The sequence below is a fragment of the Crinia signifera genome, chromosome 2, assembly GCF_055691185.1.
Source record: "Crinia signifera chromosome 2, ASM5569118v1, whole genome shotgun sequence".
Classification (NCBI taxonomy): Eukaryota; Metazoa; Chordata; class Amphibia; order Anura; family Myobatrachidae; genus Crinia; species Crinia signifera.
Genome location: NC_139218.1, coordinates 394,439,849 through 394,454,524, shown reverse-complemented (window position 1 = coordinate 394,454,524; position 14,676 = coordinate 394,439,849). Strand labels below are relative to the sequence as shown.

The 14,676-nt window shown below is 47.0% G+C and overlaps 1 protein-coding gene across 1 annotated transcript; it reads left to right on the top strand.

Moving 5' to 3' along the window:
• The first annotated feature begins 6,900 nt into the window (after window positions 1–6,900).
• LOC146059256 (E3 ubiquitin/ISG15 ligase TRIM25-like) lies at window positions 6,901–9,735 on the top strand. The gene has a single exon (XM_083171358.1). It carries the CDS (start codon window positions 6,910–6,912, stop codon window positions 8,578–8,580), a length of 1,671 nt encoding a protein of 556 aa, XP_083027484.1. The 5' UTR covers window positions 6,901–6,909; the 3' UTR covers window positions 8,581–9,735.
• Window positions 9,736–14,676: the final 4,941 nt, after the last annotated feature.

Sequence of the window (14,676 nt, the reverse complement as noted above, 5' to 3'; positions counted from 1 at the left end):
AATCCGGAAAGAGAATGCACTTGATGGTAATGAAGGATCCTTGAAGACTGAAAGAAGATGGATGATGACAGAAGAATGGGAAGTTGCTTGGAAGCAGACGACTTGAAGAACTTAGGCCAGGAAGCTCAGGGATGCAGGCAGAGACCAGACTGTGGAGAGATCTGGCAGCGATGGGGTTAAGCTGAATCGAGACCAACACAGAGCACTGAAGCAAGGCACCAAGTCAGGAGAGGTGAGTCAGAGAGCCGGAGTCAGCTGGGAGCTGTGAACGCCTCTGGAGACTCTTTGTACTGACACTGAACAGGCCTAGGCAGATCCCCTATATCCCTAGAGGGCGGCTGCCATTGGCTGTCAGGTCAGTATGGGCGGAAACCTCAGACAAGGACCAATCTGCTATTTGCCCTTAATCAAGATGGCGGCACCGGCCTCCCGGCGCCCCTACAGCACATACCGCTACACTTGCTGGCGTCCCACGCTGCCTGCTGCCCACCAGACTGCCGCTGCCTGCTGCCGCTGACCTGGAGACCACTACACGCTAGCCGACGGCGGGCGCGAACGGGTGAGTAGTAAGCCCGCCGCGCACCGCCGCGGCTGCGTGTGACAGTACCCCCCCCTTTCTGGGTGACCCCAGGGCACCTACGCACCTTGTGTGGATTTCGTTGAAAGAACTGTCTCACCAGACGAGGAGCATGAAGATCTGCAGCATCAACCCAGGAATTCTCTTCAGGACCGAATCCAAGCCACTCTACCAGATACTGAAGATGGGTATTGCGGCAACGTGAGTCGATAATGCGCCTCACCTCGAACTCTGTTTCTCTTTCCGAGCCAATCTTGGGCGGTTTAGGCACCTTCTTCTGATATAAGTTCAAACGCAAAGGTTTCAGAAGAGACACATGGAACGAATTTGATATTTTTAAGGAAGGAGGGAGCTGTAGTCTGTAGGCCACCGGATTAATCACCTGAGTGATCGGGTACGGCCCGATGAACCGAGGAGCCAGCTTCATGGACGGTAACCGAAGGCGTATATGGCGGGTAGACAGCCATACTCGATCTCCAACCTTCAACTTAGGAGCTGCTCTTCTTTTCCTGTCCGCCATCCTTTTATATCGAGCGGATGCTTTGAGGAGAGCTGTATGGACGTCTGACCAGATCTTTGCAAACCGTTGTAGGGAAGAAGCAGCTGCTGGGACTTCGGACAATGATAGATCTGAGAACTCCGGAGATCGGGGATGCTTGCCAAAGACAGTGAAAAAGGGAGTGGTGCCAGAGGAAGAATGATAAGAATTGTTGTGCGCAAATTCCGCCCAAGGCAGAAGGTCTACCCAGTCGTCTTGAGAGGAAGAGACGAACAAACGAATGAAGGCCTCCAAGTCTTGGTTGACTCGTTCTGTCTGCCCGTTGGTTTGTGGGTGGAAAGCAGTGGAGAACTTGAGCTTGACTTGTACAGCAGAACAGAGAGCCCTCCAAAACTTTGCGACGAACTGCACGCCACGGTCAGAAATGATCTCTTTGGGCAACCCATGGAGTTTGAAGATGGTGGAAATGAAGAGCTGAGCCAACACTGGAGCAGATGGAAGACCTTTCAATGGGAAGAAGTGCACCATCTTTGAAAAGCGGTCGACCACCACCCAAATTACTGTATGCCCTTTGGAGGGAGGAAGTTCGCAGATAAAGTCCATAGACAGGTGGGACCATGGTTCTGTTGGTATGGCTAGAGGTAGAAGAGGACCGACAGGGGACGTTCTGGAGGACTTATGCTGAGTGCACTTTACACAGGAAGCGACAAAGGAGTTTACATCGCGACGGATGGTAGGCCACCAGTATGACCGCAATAGGAACATTAAGGTCTTCTGTGCCCCGGTATGCCCTGCGAAACGGGAAGCGTGTGCCCAGGACAGCACTCTCTTCCGGAGATTGAGAGGAACGAAGGTCTTGCCTGGTGGAGGTGAAGGCTGGACTGTTACTTGAGCAAAGACCAGAGGATCGAGGATGGGTCGAGGAGGAGTCTCAAGATCAGCGGAAGTTTCAAAAGAGCGTGAAAGGGCATCGGCCTTGGCATTCATCGTCCCGGGTCTGAATTTGATTTGAAAATCAAAGCGTTCGAAGAACATGGCCCAGCGGGCTTGACGAGCTGTAAGACATTGGGCCTGCTTGAGGAATGAGAGGTTCTTATGGTCGGAGTACACCGTAATTTTATGTCGTGCCCCCTCCAGGAGGTACCGCCACTCCTCCAACGCTGATTTGACTGCCAGTAACTCCTGCTCTCCAATGGGGTAATTCTTCTCCGCTGGAAGAAACTTCTTGGAAAAGAAGGCACAGGGATGAAGCACCTGGTCCTTCCCTCTCTGTGACAAGATTGCCCCTACCCCCTCTGAGGATGCGTCCACCTCAAGAATAAAGGGTTTGTCGAGGTTTGGCTGGAGAAGGATTGGGGCGGAGACAAAAGCATCCTTTAGTTGTTGGAAGGCTTGAGAGGCTTCAGGTGACCACTGACTTGGATCAGAACCCTTACGGGTTAGAGCAGTAAGAGGTGCAGCAAGGGTGGAGAAGTTCCGGATGAAACGACGATAGTAATTTGAAAAGCCCAGGAACCTCTGGATGCCTTTGAGCGTGGTGGGCGCTGTCCAGTCTAAGATGGCTCTTACTTTCTCTGGATCCATCTCTATCCCAGTGCTGGAGAGGATGTGGCCAAGGAATGGAATGGAGGTAACCTCAAAGACGCACTTGTCTAGCTTGCAGAATAATTTATTTTGGCGAAGGCGCCGCAAGACCTCAGCTACTGTTTGCCGATGGAGATGGAGGTTCGATGAGAAGATGAGAATGTCATCGAGATACACCACAATGGAATGATACAATAAATCTCGAAATATGTCATTTACAAATTGTTGGAAGACGGCTGGAGCGTTGCAAAGACCAAAGGGCATCACCAGGTATTCATAGTGGCCGTCTCGGGTGTTGAACGCCGTCTTCCACTCATCTCCAGATCGTATACGGATCAAGTTGTACGCCCCTCTTAAATCCAGTTTAGTAAAGATGGAAGCCCCTCGGATTTTATCGAATAATTCGGTGATCAGAGGCAAAGGATAGCGGTTCTTGATCGTGATATCGTTCAGGCCCCTGTAGTCGATACACGGGCGGAGGGTTCCATCTTTTTTTTTCACAAAGAAAAACCCCGCTCCGGCTGGCGAAGTGGACGGGCGAATGAACCCCTTATCCAAGTTCTCTCGAATGTAGTCAGACATGACTTTGGTCTCTGGCAGAGACAAGGGGTAGATGCGGCCCCGCGGTGGGAACTTCCCAGGTATCAACTCTATCGGACAGTCCCAGGAACGATGAGGCGGCAGGGTATCGGCACCTCCTTTGCTGAAGACGTCAGAAAAAGAAAGATATGGTGTGGGTAACGACAAGGGTGGAGCTGGTGAAGATGAAAGACTGGAACCTCCTACTTCTTGAGGATTAGTTTGAAGGAGTGGAATGACACGAGGCATGCAAGTAGTTAGGCAGTTCGTACCCCAGGCTGTGATCTCCATACTGGTCCAATCAATATGAGGGTTGTGCTTAGTAAGCCATGGTAGGCCCAGGACTACCTGGTGTGAGGACTGAGGAAGGACAAACAATTCTAGAGTCTCTTGATGTAAGGCACCGACGAGAACTGTCACTGGATCGGTCTGAAGGGTGATTTGCCCGCTGCTGATGCGACTCCCATCTACTGCAGTGAGAGCCAACGGATGGGCCAAAGGTTGCACCGTCAAGGAATGTTGAAGAACGAAAGAGGAAGAAAGGAAGTTCCCGGCTGCTCCGGAATCTAGTAGAGCCTGGACCTTGATTTTTCCCTGAGGGCACACAAGAGTAACAGGAATGGTGGGCACAGTTGAAGAGGGAGATGAAAGCAGAACTCCTAACCTGGCCTCCCTCGGCGAGGTTAGGAGCGGTCGTTTCCCGGACGCAGTGGGCAGGAAGACAACAGATGAGCGGAAGAACCGCAGTACATGCAAAGATTCTCACGACGTCTACGGGATTTTTCTTCAAAGGAAAACCGAGAGCGGTTGATCTGCATGGGTTCGTCTGGTGGTGTGGTTGTGGAGGGCCCAGGTCTAGGAACAGGAACAGCGTTGGTGGTGAGACGAGGGCGGAGACGGTCGGAGCGATTTCTCTCTAGTTGACGCTCCTGCATCCGTAGATCTACTTTGTTGCACAAGGAGATGAGTTCAGCCAAAGTAGCAGGAGAGTCATGGGTAGTTAATTCGTCCTTGATACGACCTGCCAGCCCATTCCAGAAGGCGGAGACGAGAGCCTCTTCATTCCACTTTAGTTCCGAAGCCAGAGTCTGGAACTGCACAGCATATTGTCCCACTGAGCGACTACCCTGGCGAATTCTCAGGATCTCAGTAGCGGCAGACGACACTCTGCCAGGTTCGTCGAAGATGTGACGGAAAGAGGTAATAAAAGCTTCATAGTCATTGAGCAGGGGATCAGCACGTTCCCAGAGAGGGGACACCCAGTCCAAAGCTGACCCTGCTAGGAGAGACACAATATAAGCCACCTTTGCCTTGGAAGTAGGAAAGTGAGAAGACTGTAAGGTGAAATGCACATCGCATTGGTTCAGAAACCCACGGCATCCTTTCGGAGAACCATCATATTTGCTGGGGGTTGGTAATTGCATGTGATGAGGAACTATTGGTCCAGGTGTAGGGACAGGGACTGGAACCTCTGGAGCTGGAGCCACAGAAACTGAGGGAGCCGCCGGGGGCGAAGCCAAGACCTGAAGGAATTGAGCCACTTGACGTTGGGTAGCCTCCACTTGCTCCAGACGAGCCATGATGCTGTGAAGTGCGTCCGCCATGGAAGCCTGTTCTTCACCCGACTCCATCGGGTCAGTACAAACTGTCACAACTGAAGGGCTGGATGAAGTCGTGTGGTGTGTAGCAACCGGAGACGGACCAGAGGAGGAAGGATTAAATCGTGCAGGTTTAATAATAGAATTCATAAATAGAACAATACACGCTTGAATACTTTGTTAAGTGGCAGTTTAGCAGTAATAAGAATTGAGCCGGCACGGCACTTTGTAAAGAAGAAAAAGTTCATTTAAACAATGACAGTTCAAGCACTGCGGACTGCAGGTTGGGGTCTTGGAAAATGAAGAAATCCGGAAAGAGAATGCACTTGATGGTAATGAAGGATCCTTGAAGACTGAAAGAAGATGGATGATGACAGAAGAATGGGAAGTTGCTTGGAAGCAGACGACTTGAAGAACTTAGGCCAGGAAGCTCAGGGATGCAGGCAGAGACCAGACTGTGGAGAGATCTGGCAGCGATGGGGTTAAGCTGAATCGAGACCAACACAGAGCACTGAAGCAAGGCACCAAGTCAGGAGAGGTGAGTCAGAGAGCCGGAGTCAGCTGGGAGCTGTGAACGCCTCTGGAGACTCTTTGTACTGACACTGAACAGGCCTAGGCAGATCCCCTATATCCCTAGAGGGCGGCTGCCATTGGCTGTCAGGTCAGTATGGGCGGAAACCTCAGACAAGGACCAATCTGCTATTTGCCCTTAATCAAGATGGCGGCACCGGCCTCCCGGCGCCCCTACAGCACATACCGCTACACTTGCTGGCGTCCCACGCTGCCTGCTGCCCACCAGACTGCCGCTGCCTGCTGCCGCTGACCTGGAGACCACTACACGCTAGCCGACGGCGGGCGCGAACGGGTGAGTAGTAAGCCCGCCGCGCACCGCCGCGGCTGCGTGTGACAGCCAGAAACCTCAGGGTCACCACCAGCCGCTCCTCAGCAGGGATAGCCATGCGATACTTGGTAACTTGCTTCTGGATGTGGGGGGTGACGAGACGCAGCAACTCATGGAAGGTGGCATCATTCAAACGTAAGAAATTCCGATAATCATTGGGATTATTCTCACGAATTTCCAGGAGCAGTAGCATGTGAGAACGAGCCTGACGGCTCAGCAGCCACTGCTTGGTCCAGCATGACCTAGCTCTTCTACGCTGGGCCCTCAGCTGCCTCACCCTGAGCACAGCATAGGAAAGCAGAAAATCTTGCTGGTAAGAATCCATCACTGCAGACTGCATAATGGACACAGGAAAAGCACACTTTGTAATGCCAGGCAAAAACAAAGCAGAGCAAACAGCTATGTACAGCGTTCAGCAGGTATACACCAAGCCTCACTAGTCATAAAGCACAAATGCACAGATCTAAAATGGCTGCTGTTATTTGTCCCCCACAACTAGTCCTGCCCATTATTTAAATTTCAAAAACGACAGTCACTGTGCACACACGATGCACCAAAACGACAGTCGGACGACCATCGCAAACGACTCGCGAACGTTTGACGATCGTAAGTAAAAAAATACACCATCTTATGCAAATCGTGAGTCTGGGCCCGGGGGAGCGCTCCCGAGAAGTTCACAGCAAATCGGTTCACGATCGACGCACGATCGTGATCGTTCTGGTGTGTACGAGGCCTTAGACGCTTTGCCTCTACTCAGGTAAAGTCAAATTCTCACACAGGTAGTGTCCTCCTCTGTGATCCGTGACAAAATGTTTCTTATTGAGAAATTCAGGAAAAAATATAAAAGTAATGTACCTTACATACAATTTGGGCTGATTTCACCCAAGTAATTGGTCTGCTATGCAGAATTGGACCCAAATCACATAGTGTTTGGGCCCTTTAATGTAACTGAGCCTGTAGCTATAATCTGAGTGATAGCTCCCCCTCCCCCTGTGTACAGAATGTGACCCCACTGGTATCTGAGTGACAGCTCAGCCTCGCCCTGTGTGCAGAATGTGACCTCACTGGTATCTGAGTGACAGCTCCCCCTCCCCCTGTGTACAGAATGTGACCTCACTGGTTTCTGAGTGTCAGAGACTTTCACTTTCATTTCCCTCTTCTGCTGCCAGCAATGGCGTCTGCTGATCTGAGACAGGAGCTGGACTGTTCCATCTGCCTGAGCATTTATACAGATCCTGTAACCCTGAGATGTGGCCACAACTTCTGCCGGGTCTGTATTGATCGTGTGCTGGATGCACAGGAGGGGGCTGGAGTTTATACCTGTCCTGAGTGCAGAGCAGAGTGTCAGGAGCGTCCTGCACTGATACGGAGCATAGCACTGTGCAACATAGTGGGGAGGTTCCTGTCTGCTCGGCCAGATCAGGAAGAGACTGGGATCTGCTGCACTCACTGTATTCACTCTCCTGTACCTGCTGCTAAGTCCTGTCTGCTGTGTGAGGCTCATCTGTGTGATAATCACCTGAGAGTACACAGCAAGGCAGCAGAACACGTCTTATGTGACCCCACCACTGCCCTGGGGAACAGGAAATGCACTGTCCATAAGAAGGTCCTGGAGTATTACTGCACTGAGGATGCTGCCTGTATCTGTGTGTACTGTTCAGCTGGAGAACATCGGGGACACCTGGTGGAGATGCTGGATGAGGCCTCTGAGAAGAAGAAGGAGAAGCTGAGGGATGTTCTGCAGAAACTGACCACAAAGAGAGCGGAGACTGAGAATAGAGTGCAGAGACTGCAGGAGCGCAGGAGAGAGGATCAGGGAAAAGCAGCGGGTGTAACAGAGACAGTCACTGCCCTGTTTAGAGACATCAGGAGACAGCTGGACGACCTGGAGAAGAGAGTCCTGAGTGAGATCTCCAGGCAGGAACAGCGCGTTTCACTCTCAGTCTCTGATCTGATCCAGCAGCTGGAAATAAAGAAGGACGAGCTGTCGGGGAAGATGCGTCACATTGAGGAGCTGTGTAACATGTCTGACCCAGTGATTGTCTTACAGGAACCAGACACAGGGGACTTGTGTGACACTGAGGACACAGAGAGACATGATAGCCAGGTCCGTGGTGCAGGAGGTCTGGGTGTGGGACTCCTCTCCCGGACATTACACACATTATCTGATATAGTAACAGGGATAAATACAGGGATCTATGTGCAGGAACCTACAGACCTATTACTGGATGTAGCCACAGCTGGTGATACAGAGTCTGATGTAATAACAGGGATAAATACAGGGATCTATGTGCAGGAACCTACAGACCTATCACTGGATGTAACCACAGCTGGTGATTATATACAGATATCAGGTGACAGGAAATCTGCATCATGGTCAGATATAAAGCAGAGACACCCAGTAACACCAGAGAGATTTCAGTGTAATCAGGTGATCAGCACCAGGGGATTCTCCTCAGGGCGACATTACTGGGAGGTGGATGTCAGTAAGTCGGTGATGTGGATGGTGGGGATGTGTTATCCCAGTATAGACAGGAGAGGACGGCAGTCAGCCATTGGACATAATAACAAGTCCTGGTGTCTGGGTAGGTGTAACAGTCTGTACGCAGTGATACATGACAGGACACAGATCCGGTTACCTGGTAATATCCCCTGTGACAGAGTGAGGATATACCTGGATTATGAGGCAGGACAGATGTCCTTTTATTCTCTGTGTGACCCCATCAGACACTTAAACACCTACACCACCACCCTCACTGAGCCCCTCCATGCTGCATTATGTGTAGGGGACGGGTGTGTAACTATATGTGGGGGAGTCAGGAGCTGGGAGACACTACCATAGGAAATCTACCCAGAGACTGGTGACATCACAGGAAGGAGAATCTGATTGGGGGAACATTCAGCACATGGCTTATGGCTTAGCCCCTCCCCCTGTGTGACCAGGTGACCAATGTGCCTGGAGTTGTTTCAGTATTGGTGTGCTAGATACTGTTATTATATACAGTACTGTAATATTTAATTTTAATAGTGGTGATTATATAGCGCTCCCTGTATATACCGCAGCCCCATGTCCCACCAGGCCTGCGCCTGTATTCTGGTGTGGGGTAGGGATGGGACATCAAAAGAAAACATCGGTCAAATGATGTTTTTCAACATTGGTTGCAAAACATCATTTAGACCTAAACATTGGTACTGTGAACCCGATGTTAACCGATGTTTCGATATTTTTTTAAATAAACTGGTTACCAAAGCATATAATACACTAATAAGCTTCTGAAATGATAAATAATCTCTCTATTAAGTTTATCTTGTTGGAGGCTTACAGTTTATACACACACAATGGATATATGATTCATGTTTTGTGGTAAATCAAATTTGTTACGGAAGGAAAAAAACATGAAGCATTAACTATCAAAACTTTATTGCAACAACTCACAATCTGCTATTTTTACCTAGATTATTAACTGTAGCAACAGGCTAATAACTTATGTTGATCATAGAAAATAACAAAAAAAACTGTACACACAGTGCAACATAGAACATACTACATTGTTGCTTAGAATAACCATCAGAACAAAGACGCTTAAGCCAGTGCCACTGCAAATTAAGGTTTGAAACACGTCTGCATTTGACAAACCAGCCCCCATCCCCTACCTCAAATAGAAACTACTGTACCTGTCACTCAGTATCTGCGTCCGCTGTTACTAATAAATCACTGCACATGTGCAGTGTGACTGACATTGCATTGCAAAGAAATAAACTGTGCAAATGTCCACATCCACAACTGAATCAGGCCCTTTGTAAGGTGCTGTGATATGCTTGCTGCATAATAATAAATCAATTGATAGATTGTAAGCTTGCGAGCAGGGCCCTCATACCTTTGACTGACTGGAAATACCCAGTTTGTTGTATCACTGTCTCCTATTGTAAAGCGCAAGTGAATATGCTGCGCTATATAAGAAACTATTAATAAATAAATAAATATGAATGGAGTTCACCACAATGTCACTACTAGTGACTATAGTATTATACTGTTCATTCTAGCACTCACTATCTTTGAAAACCCATGCAGGAGTGTCGCTGTCTGCTGTAGTGCTTCTAGCACAGTGTGGTCTGTATATCAGCACTGATATGCAAACCAGACCTGTGCTAGAAACACCACAGCAGACAGCGACAGTGACTCACTAACAGCACCAGTTGCAGTGAGTCAGGGGTGGGGCTGTCCTGTGTGCTGCTGTTGAATGGCTGGCCAGACTGTCTTTCACTGTCAGCTACCACCCACAGCAGCAGCACACAGCCACACACACATATGAAAGCCCAGCCAGCAGTGATACTGTAATGTTTGTTAATGTTTTTTTTTTTTTTTTTATCAGTCTCTTAAGTTTTGAATGAATATAAATCAAGGAGAGAGTGAGCTGGCTGCAAAGCATTGAAAGCAGCACACATTGGAGGTTATTCTGGTTGGTGCGTAATTTTCCGAATTCTTTCTGAGCGGTCCGCACGCTACGCTGTGCGGACATGGTACGAAGAAACGCCCACCGGTCCTCCGCATTCGGACGGACTCACACTTTAAGAAGAATAGTGGTGATTATATAGCACCCCCTGTATATAACACAGCCCCATGTCCCACCAGGTGATTATATAGCGCTCCCTATATGTACGGCAGCCCCATGTCCCACCAGGCCTGCTCCTGTATTCTGGTGTGGGGTATTTGCCGGCAGTTAGGATACACTTAGATTTATACTGTATTATATGTTATATTAATAGTGGTGATTATATAGCGCTCCCTGTATATAACGCAGCCCCATGTCCTGCCAGGCCTGCGCCTGTATTCTGGTGTGGGGTCTTTGCCGGCAGTTAGGATACACTTAGATTTATACTGTATTATATGTTATATTAATAGTGGTGATTATATAGCGCTCCCTGTATATACCGCAGCCCCATGTCCCGCCAGGCGTGCGCCTGTATTCTGGTGTGGGGTCTTTGCCGTCAGTTAGGATACACTTAGATTTATACTGTATTATATGTTATATTAATAGTGGTGATTATATAACGCTCCCTGTATGTACCGCAGCCCCATGTCCCACCAGGCATGTGCCTGTATTCTGGTGTGGGGTCTTTGCCGTCAGTTAGGATACACTTAGATTTATACTGTATTATATGTTATATTAATAGTGGTGATTATATAGCGCTCCCTGTATATACTGCAGCCCCATGTCCCGCCAGGCCTGCGCCTGTATTCTGGTGGGGGGTCTTTGCTGGCAGTTAGGATACACTTAGATTTATACTGTATTATATGTTATATTAATAGTGGTGATTATATAGCGCTCCCTGTATATACCGCAGCCCCATGTCCCGCCAGGCCTGAGCCTGTATTCTGGTGTGGGGTATTTGCCGGCAGTTAGGATACACTTAGATTTATACTGTATTATATGTTATATTAATAGTGGTGATTATATAGCGCTCCCTGTATATAACGCAGCCCCATGTCCCGCCAGGCCTGCGCCTGTATTCTGGTGTGGGGTCTTTGCCGGCAGTTAGGATACACTTAGATTTATACTGTATTATATGTTATATTAATAGTGGTGATTATATAGCGCTCCCTGTATATAACACAGCCCCATGTCCCGCCAGGCCTGCGCCTGTATTCTGGTGTGGGGTCTTTGCCGGCAGTTAGGATACACTTAGATTTATACTGTATTTTATGTTATATTAATAGTGGTGATTATATAGCGCTCCCTGTATATACCGCAGCCCCATGTCCCACCAGGCGTGCGCCTGTATTCTGGTGTGTGGTCTTTACCAGCAGTTAGGATACACTTAGATTTATACTGTATTATATGTTATACTAGGTGATTCATCGCGCCCTATGGGCGCTCTTCACACCGTCGTAAGGGGCTGCGCCCCCTTAATTTGTGAACATTTGCATATGAGAAAGATGGTTAGAATTGTATGACAGATGCCTGTATTGCAACTTGAGTTATAGGTGAAATGTGTTACATAAAGAGCATATGATGTGGAAGGGGGTGTGTATTGTTTTGTTTAATGAAAAAGCGGTTACAGAGTAAGATGTACATTGATAGTGTGGATGGTACAGTGACATTTGTGCAGCTTCTGCCAGTGGGTGAGGGTCCAGCGTGGCAGTACAGGATGGTGGCCTATGGAAATACATTTATTTATATATGCAAAGTCTATCTAATTTATTCATGTCGCACGCAACCAATAATTGAATGTCCAGCTTTATAATCAATGAATATTATTTATGAATGTAAACTGATGAAACTGTATCATGGATTACAAAATATAACAATACAGGTATTATACATAATAACGATTATTGCTCCAGCATCCTTAAATAAAGCTACCGTCAGTGATAAATATATATGAATGTATATATATATAAATGTGAATATAATGCTGTAAGGGGGAGAAAGGGGCGTGTATGTGAGGCAGCGGCCATCTTAGCTAGAACACATGTTAGTCTGCCACATGGCATTCCGCCATCTTAGATTCCACTACATAGCACACAAAGGAAACCTTAGCAAAAGACTATTAACTTCCGCCTGGCAATCACACATAAACTGACTGTACGTTCATAATTTCTATTCACAACATTTACTCCAAATTAACCTCTAACTTGCATCATGCGATACTCACAATCCTGACTATACTTGCACATTCATCAAACACACTATCCCTGCAGCATCATGCTAACAACACACAAAGCATTCACACTCTTCAATACAAAGAGTCCATACATGCTCACGCATAGCCTTACACATGCGTTCAGATTCATGCTTTCCTTTGAGCAAACACACACTTGATTAAGCACAAATGCTGGAGTCCATACATGCTCACGCACAGCCTAACACATGCTTTCAAATACATAGTTGTAGATCAATCTACCAAGCCAAACACATCCTCTCTGAACAGATCACAATCACCACACTTTCAACACAATACATACCTCCATATGTCCAGGGGCAACATCCCATTGTTCCTATACATACACCATATACTCCACTCACGATTCATAACTACAGGCTAATAACACAGCACGTTTCAACCATTTGATCTATGTATGATATATTATTACAATGCCTTATCTCAATGATCCTAGCTAATCATTGTTCACACAGGTCACTTCTCAAACACAGACACAAGCTTTCTTTGTATAGCTATATGTAAACATATTCTGGGCCTAAACACATGTTAATGTCCGAAACTAACTAAGAATGGAAGTTAACTATTCCTAAACTCTATAACATAATCCACGTTCCATAACCGGGGTCCTAGTACACAATTCGATTAGTCCTACAAATATACGTTACTCAAAGCCATGTAGTAGACGGTCACTATTCCCGAAAAATTTAAGTCCATCTTATCTGTTCGGCTTTCCAAAAACAACTACCTGTGTGTTTCATTCACTATCCAAGAGAACTTTCTAGGGGGAGGGGTTGATCCTATTGTCTTCCCCTGGTATCACTAGCCTTTGTTTACAGTATCCTATGACTGGCTCAGGTGCTTTCCAGAGAACCATTCATCACATTCTCTCAATAGCCTATAGACACGCCCCTCTGTTTGCTGTATCTTAATATAGTGTGAGCTTATAATTTGTAATAACATGTGAGTGCAATATCATATAGAATTCTAATAACTGTCATCCGATAACTAATGTAATTTCGCTCATTTAGAGACCAAGCATGACATATATGGGATAAAAGATTATTTATCCCTGACTATTATTAATGTTATGGGCATGGTTATAATTTATAATTATGGAAATTATATGCTGGGAAAAATTAGGCATTGACAGTCGTCCATTTGACAGTATATAAAACTGTCACATTAATAATGCATAATTTCCGCATTAATTTTCATAATTCATAAAATTTCAATATTTTTCATAAAAATTATTTTTAATTGATAAAAAAAAGATTTTTAAAGGGTGGAACTTATGTGTATATGTATAAAGAAGGGGATGCATCATTTTTGCGCAATGGCTTAATCCGAGATTAATAATAAATGGGGGAGTGCATTTACTTAACGCCGGCATGTCCAGACCATGACCTCACAATAGTTATAGGGCCACAGCCCAGACACACACGACTGAATGATACATTTGGGGAGTGTATGTGTAGTCTATGTGGGTGTAGTGTTCCTGCATAGGTGTTGTGTTACCTACCGCAGGATGTACAGGGGTGAACACTTTCATATGTCCTACAAAGGATGCTGGGAAAACATGGATGAACAACATAACAAAAAATTTGACAGAGTATTATAAAGATTTCCTGAAAGAGTGGAGAACAGTCATTTCTCCTTGGGCAGTAGGGGATTAAAAACCTGAATAGGGTCCCAGGACAAAAACCTTCTACGCCCTTTGGGTCATTCCTAGTGTCTCTTGACATTAAAACTAAGGGCCAAAAAAAAAGTCTCTAGTGGGTCTTCTGCTCATCACGACGTGGGGTCTTCTAGGGGTCATCATTCTCTTGGTCGGCTTGTGTATTTCGTCGGCTCTTGGGGCTTTCTAGCTGGGTTCCTGTCTAGTCATCTGTCGGTATCCAAGTCGTCATCTCGAGGACCATCATCTGTCTACGGCTGGGGCTTGTCTTTTCTTATCCATTGCATCTGTAGGAAAAAGAAGTATCAATATTTTTTTGCATTTTCACCTATTTTCCCTACCATTCTTGGCTTCTTGTATTCCATCCGATCCACTTGTAGACTTCCGATAGTTCTGTCGTCGACTTGTTTCCCTGCAGAGACATAAACAGAAAGAACGGTACTTATGTAATATCTGGGCTCCCGTTTTTCTTATAAGACCGCGTCCCCTCGCGGGGCTCGCTGCGCTCACCACGCTTCAGGCACGGTGGCTCGCTGCGCTCGCCACACTATATAAAATCAACTCCATGCGTAGTTGGATAGTAGGGGTATGAAAAAA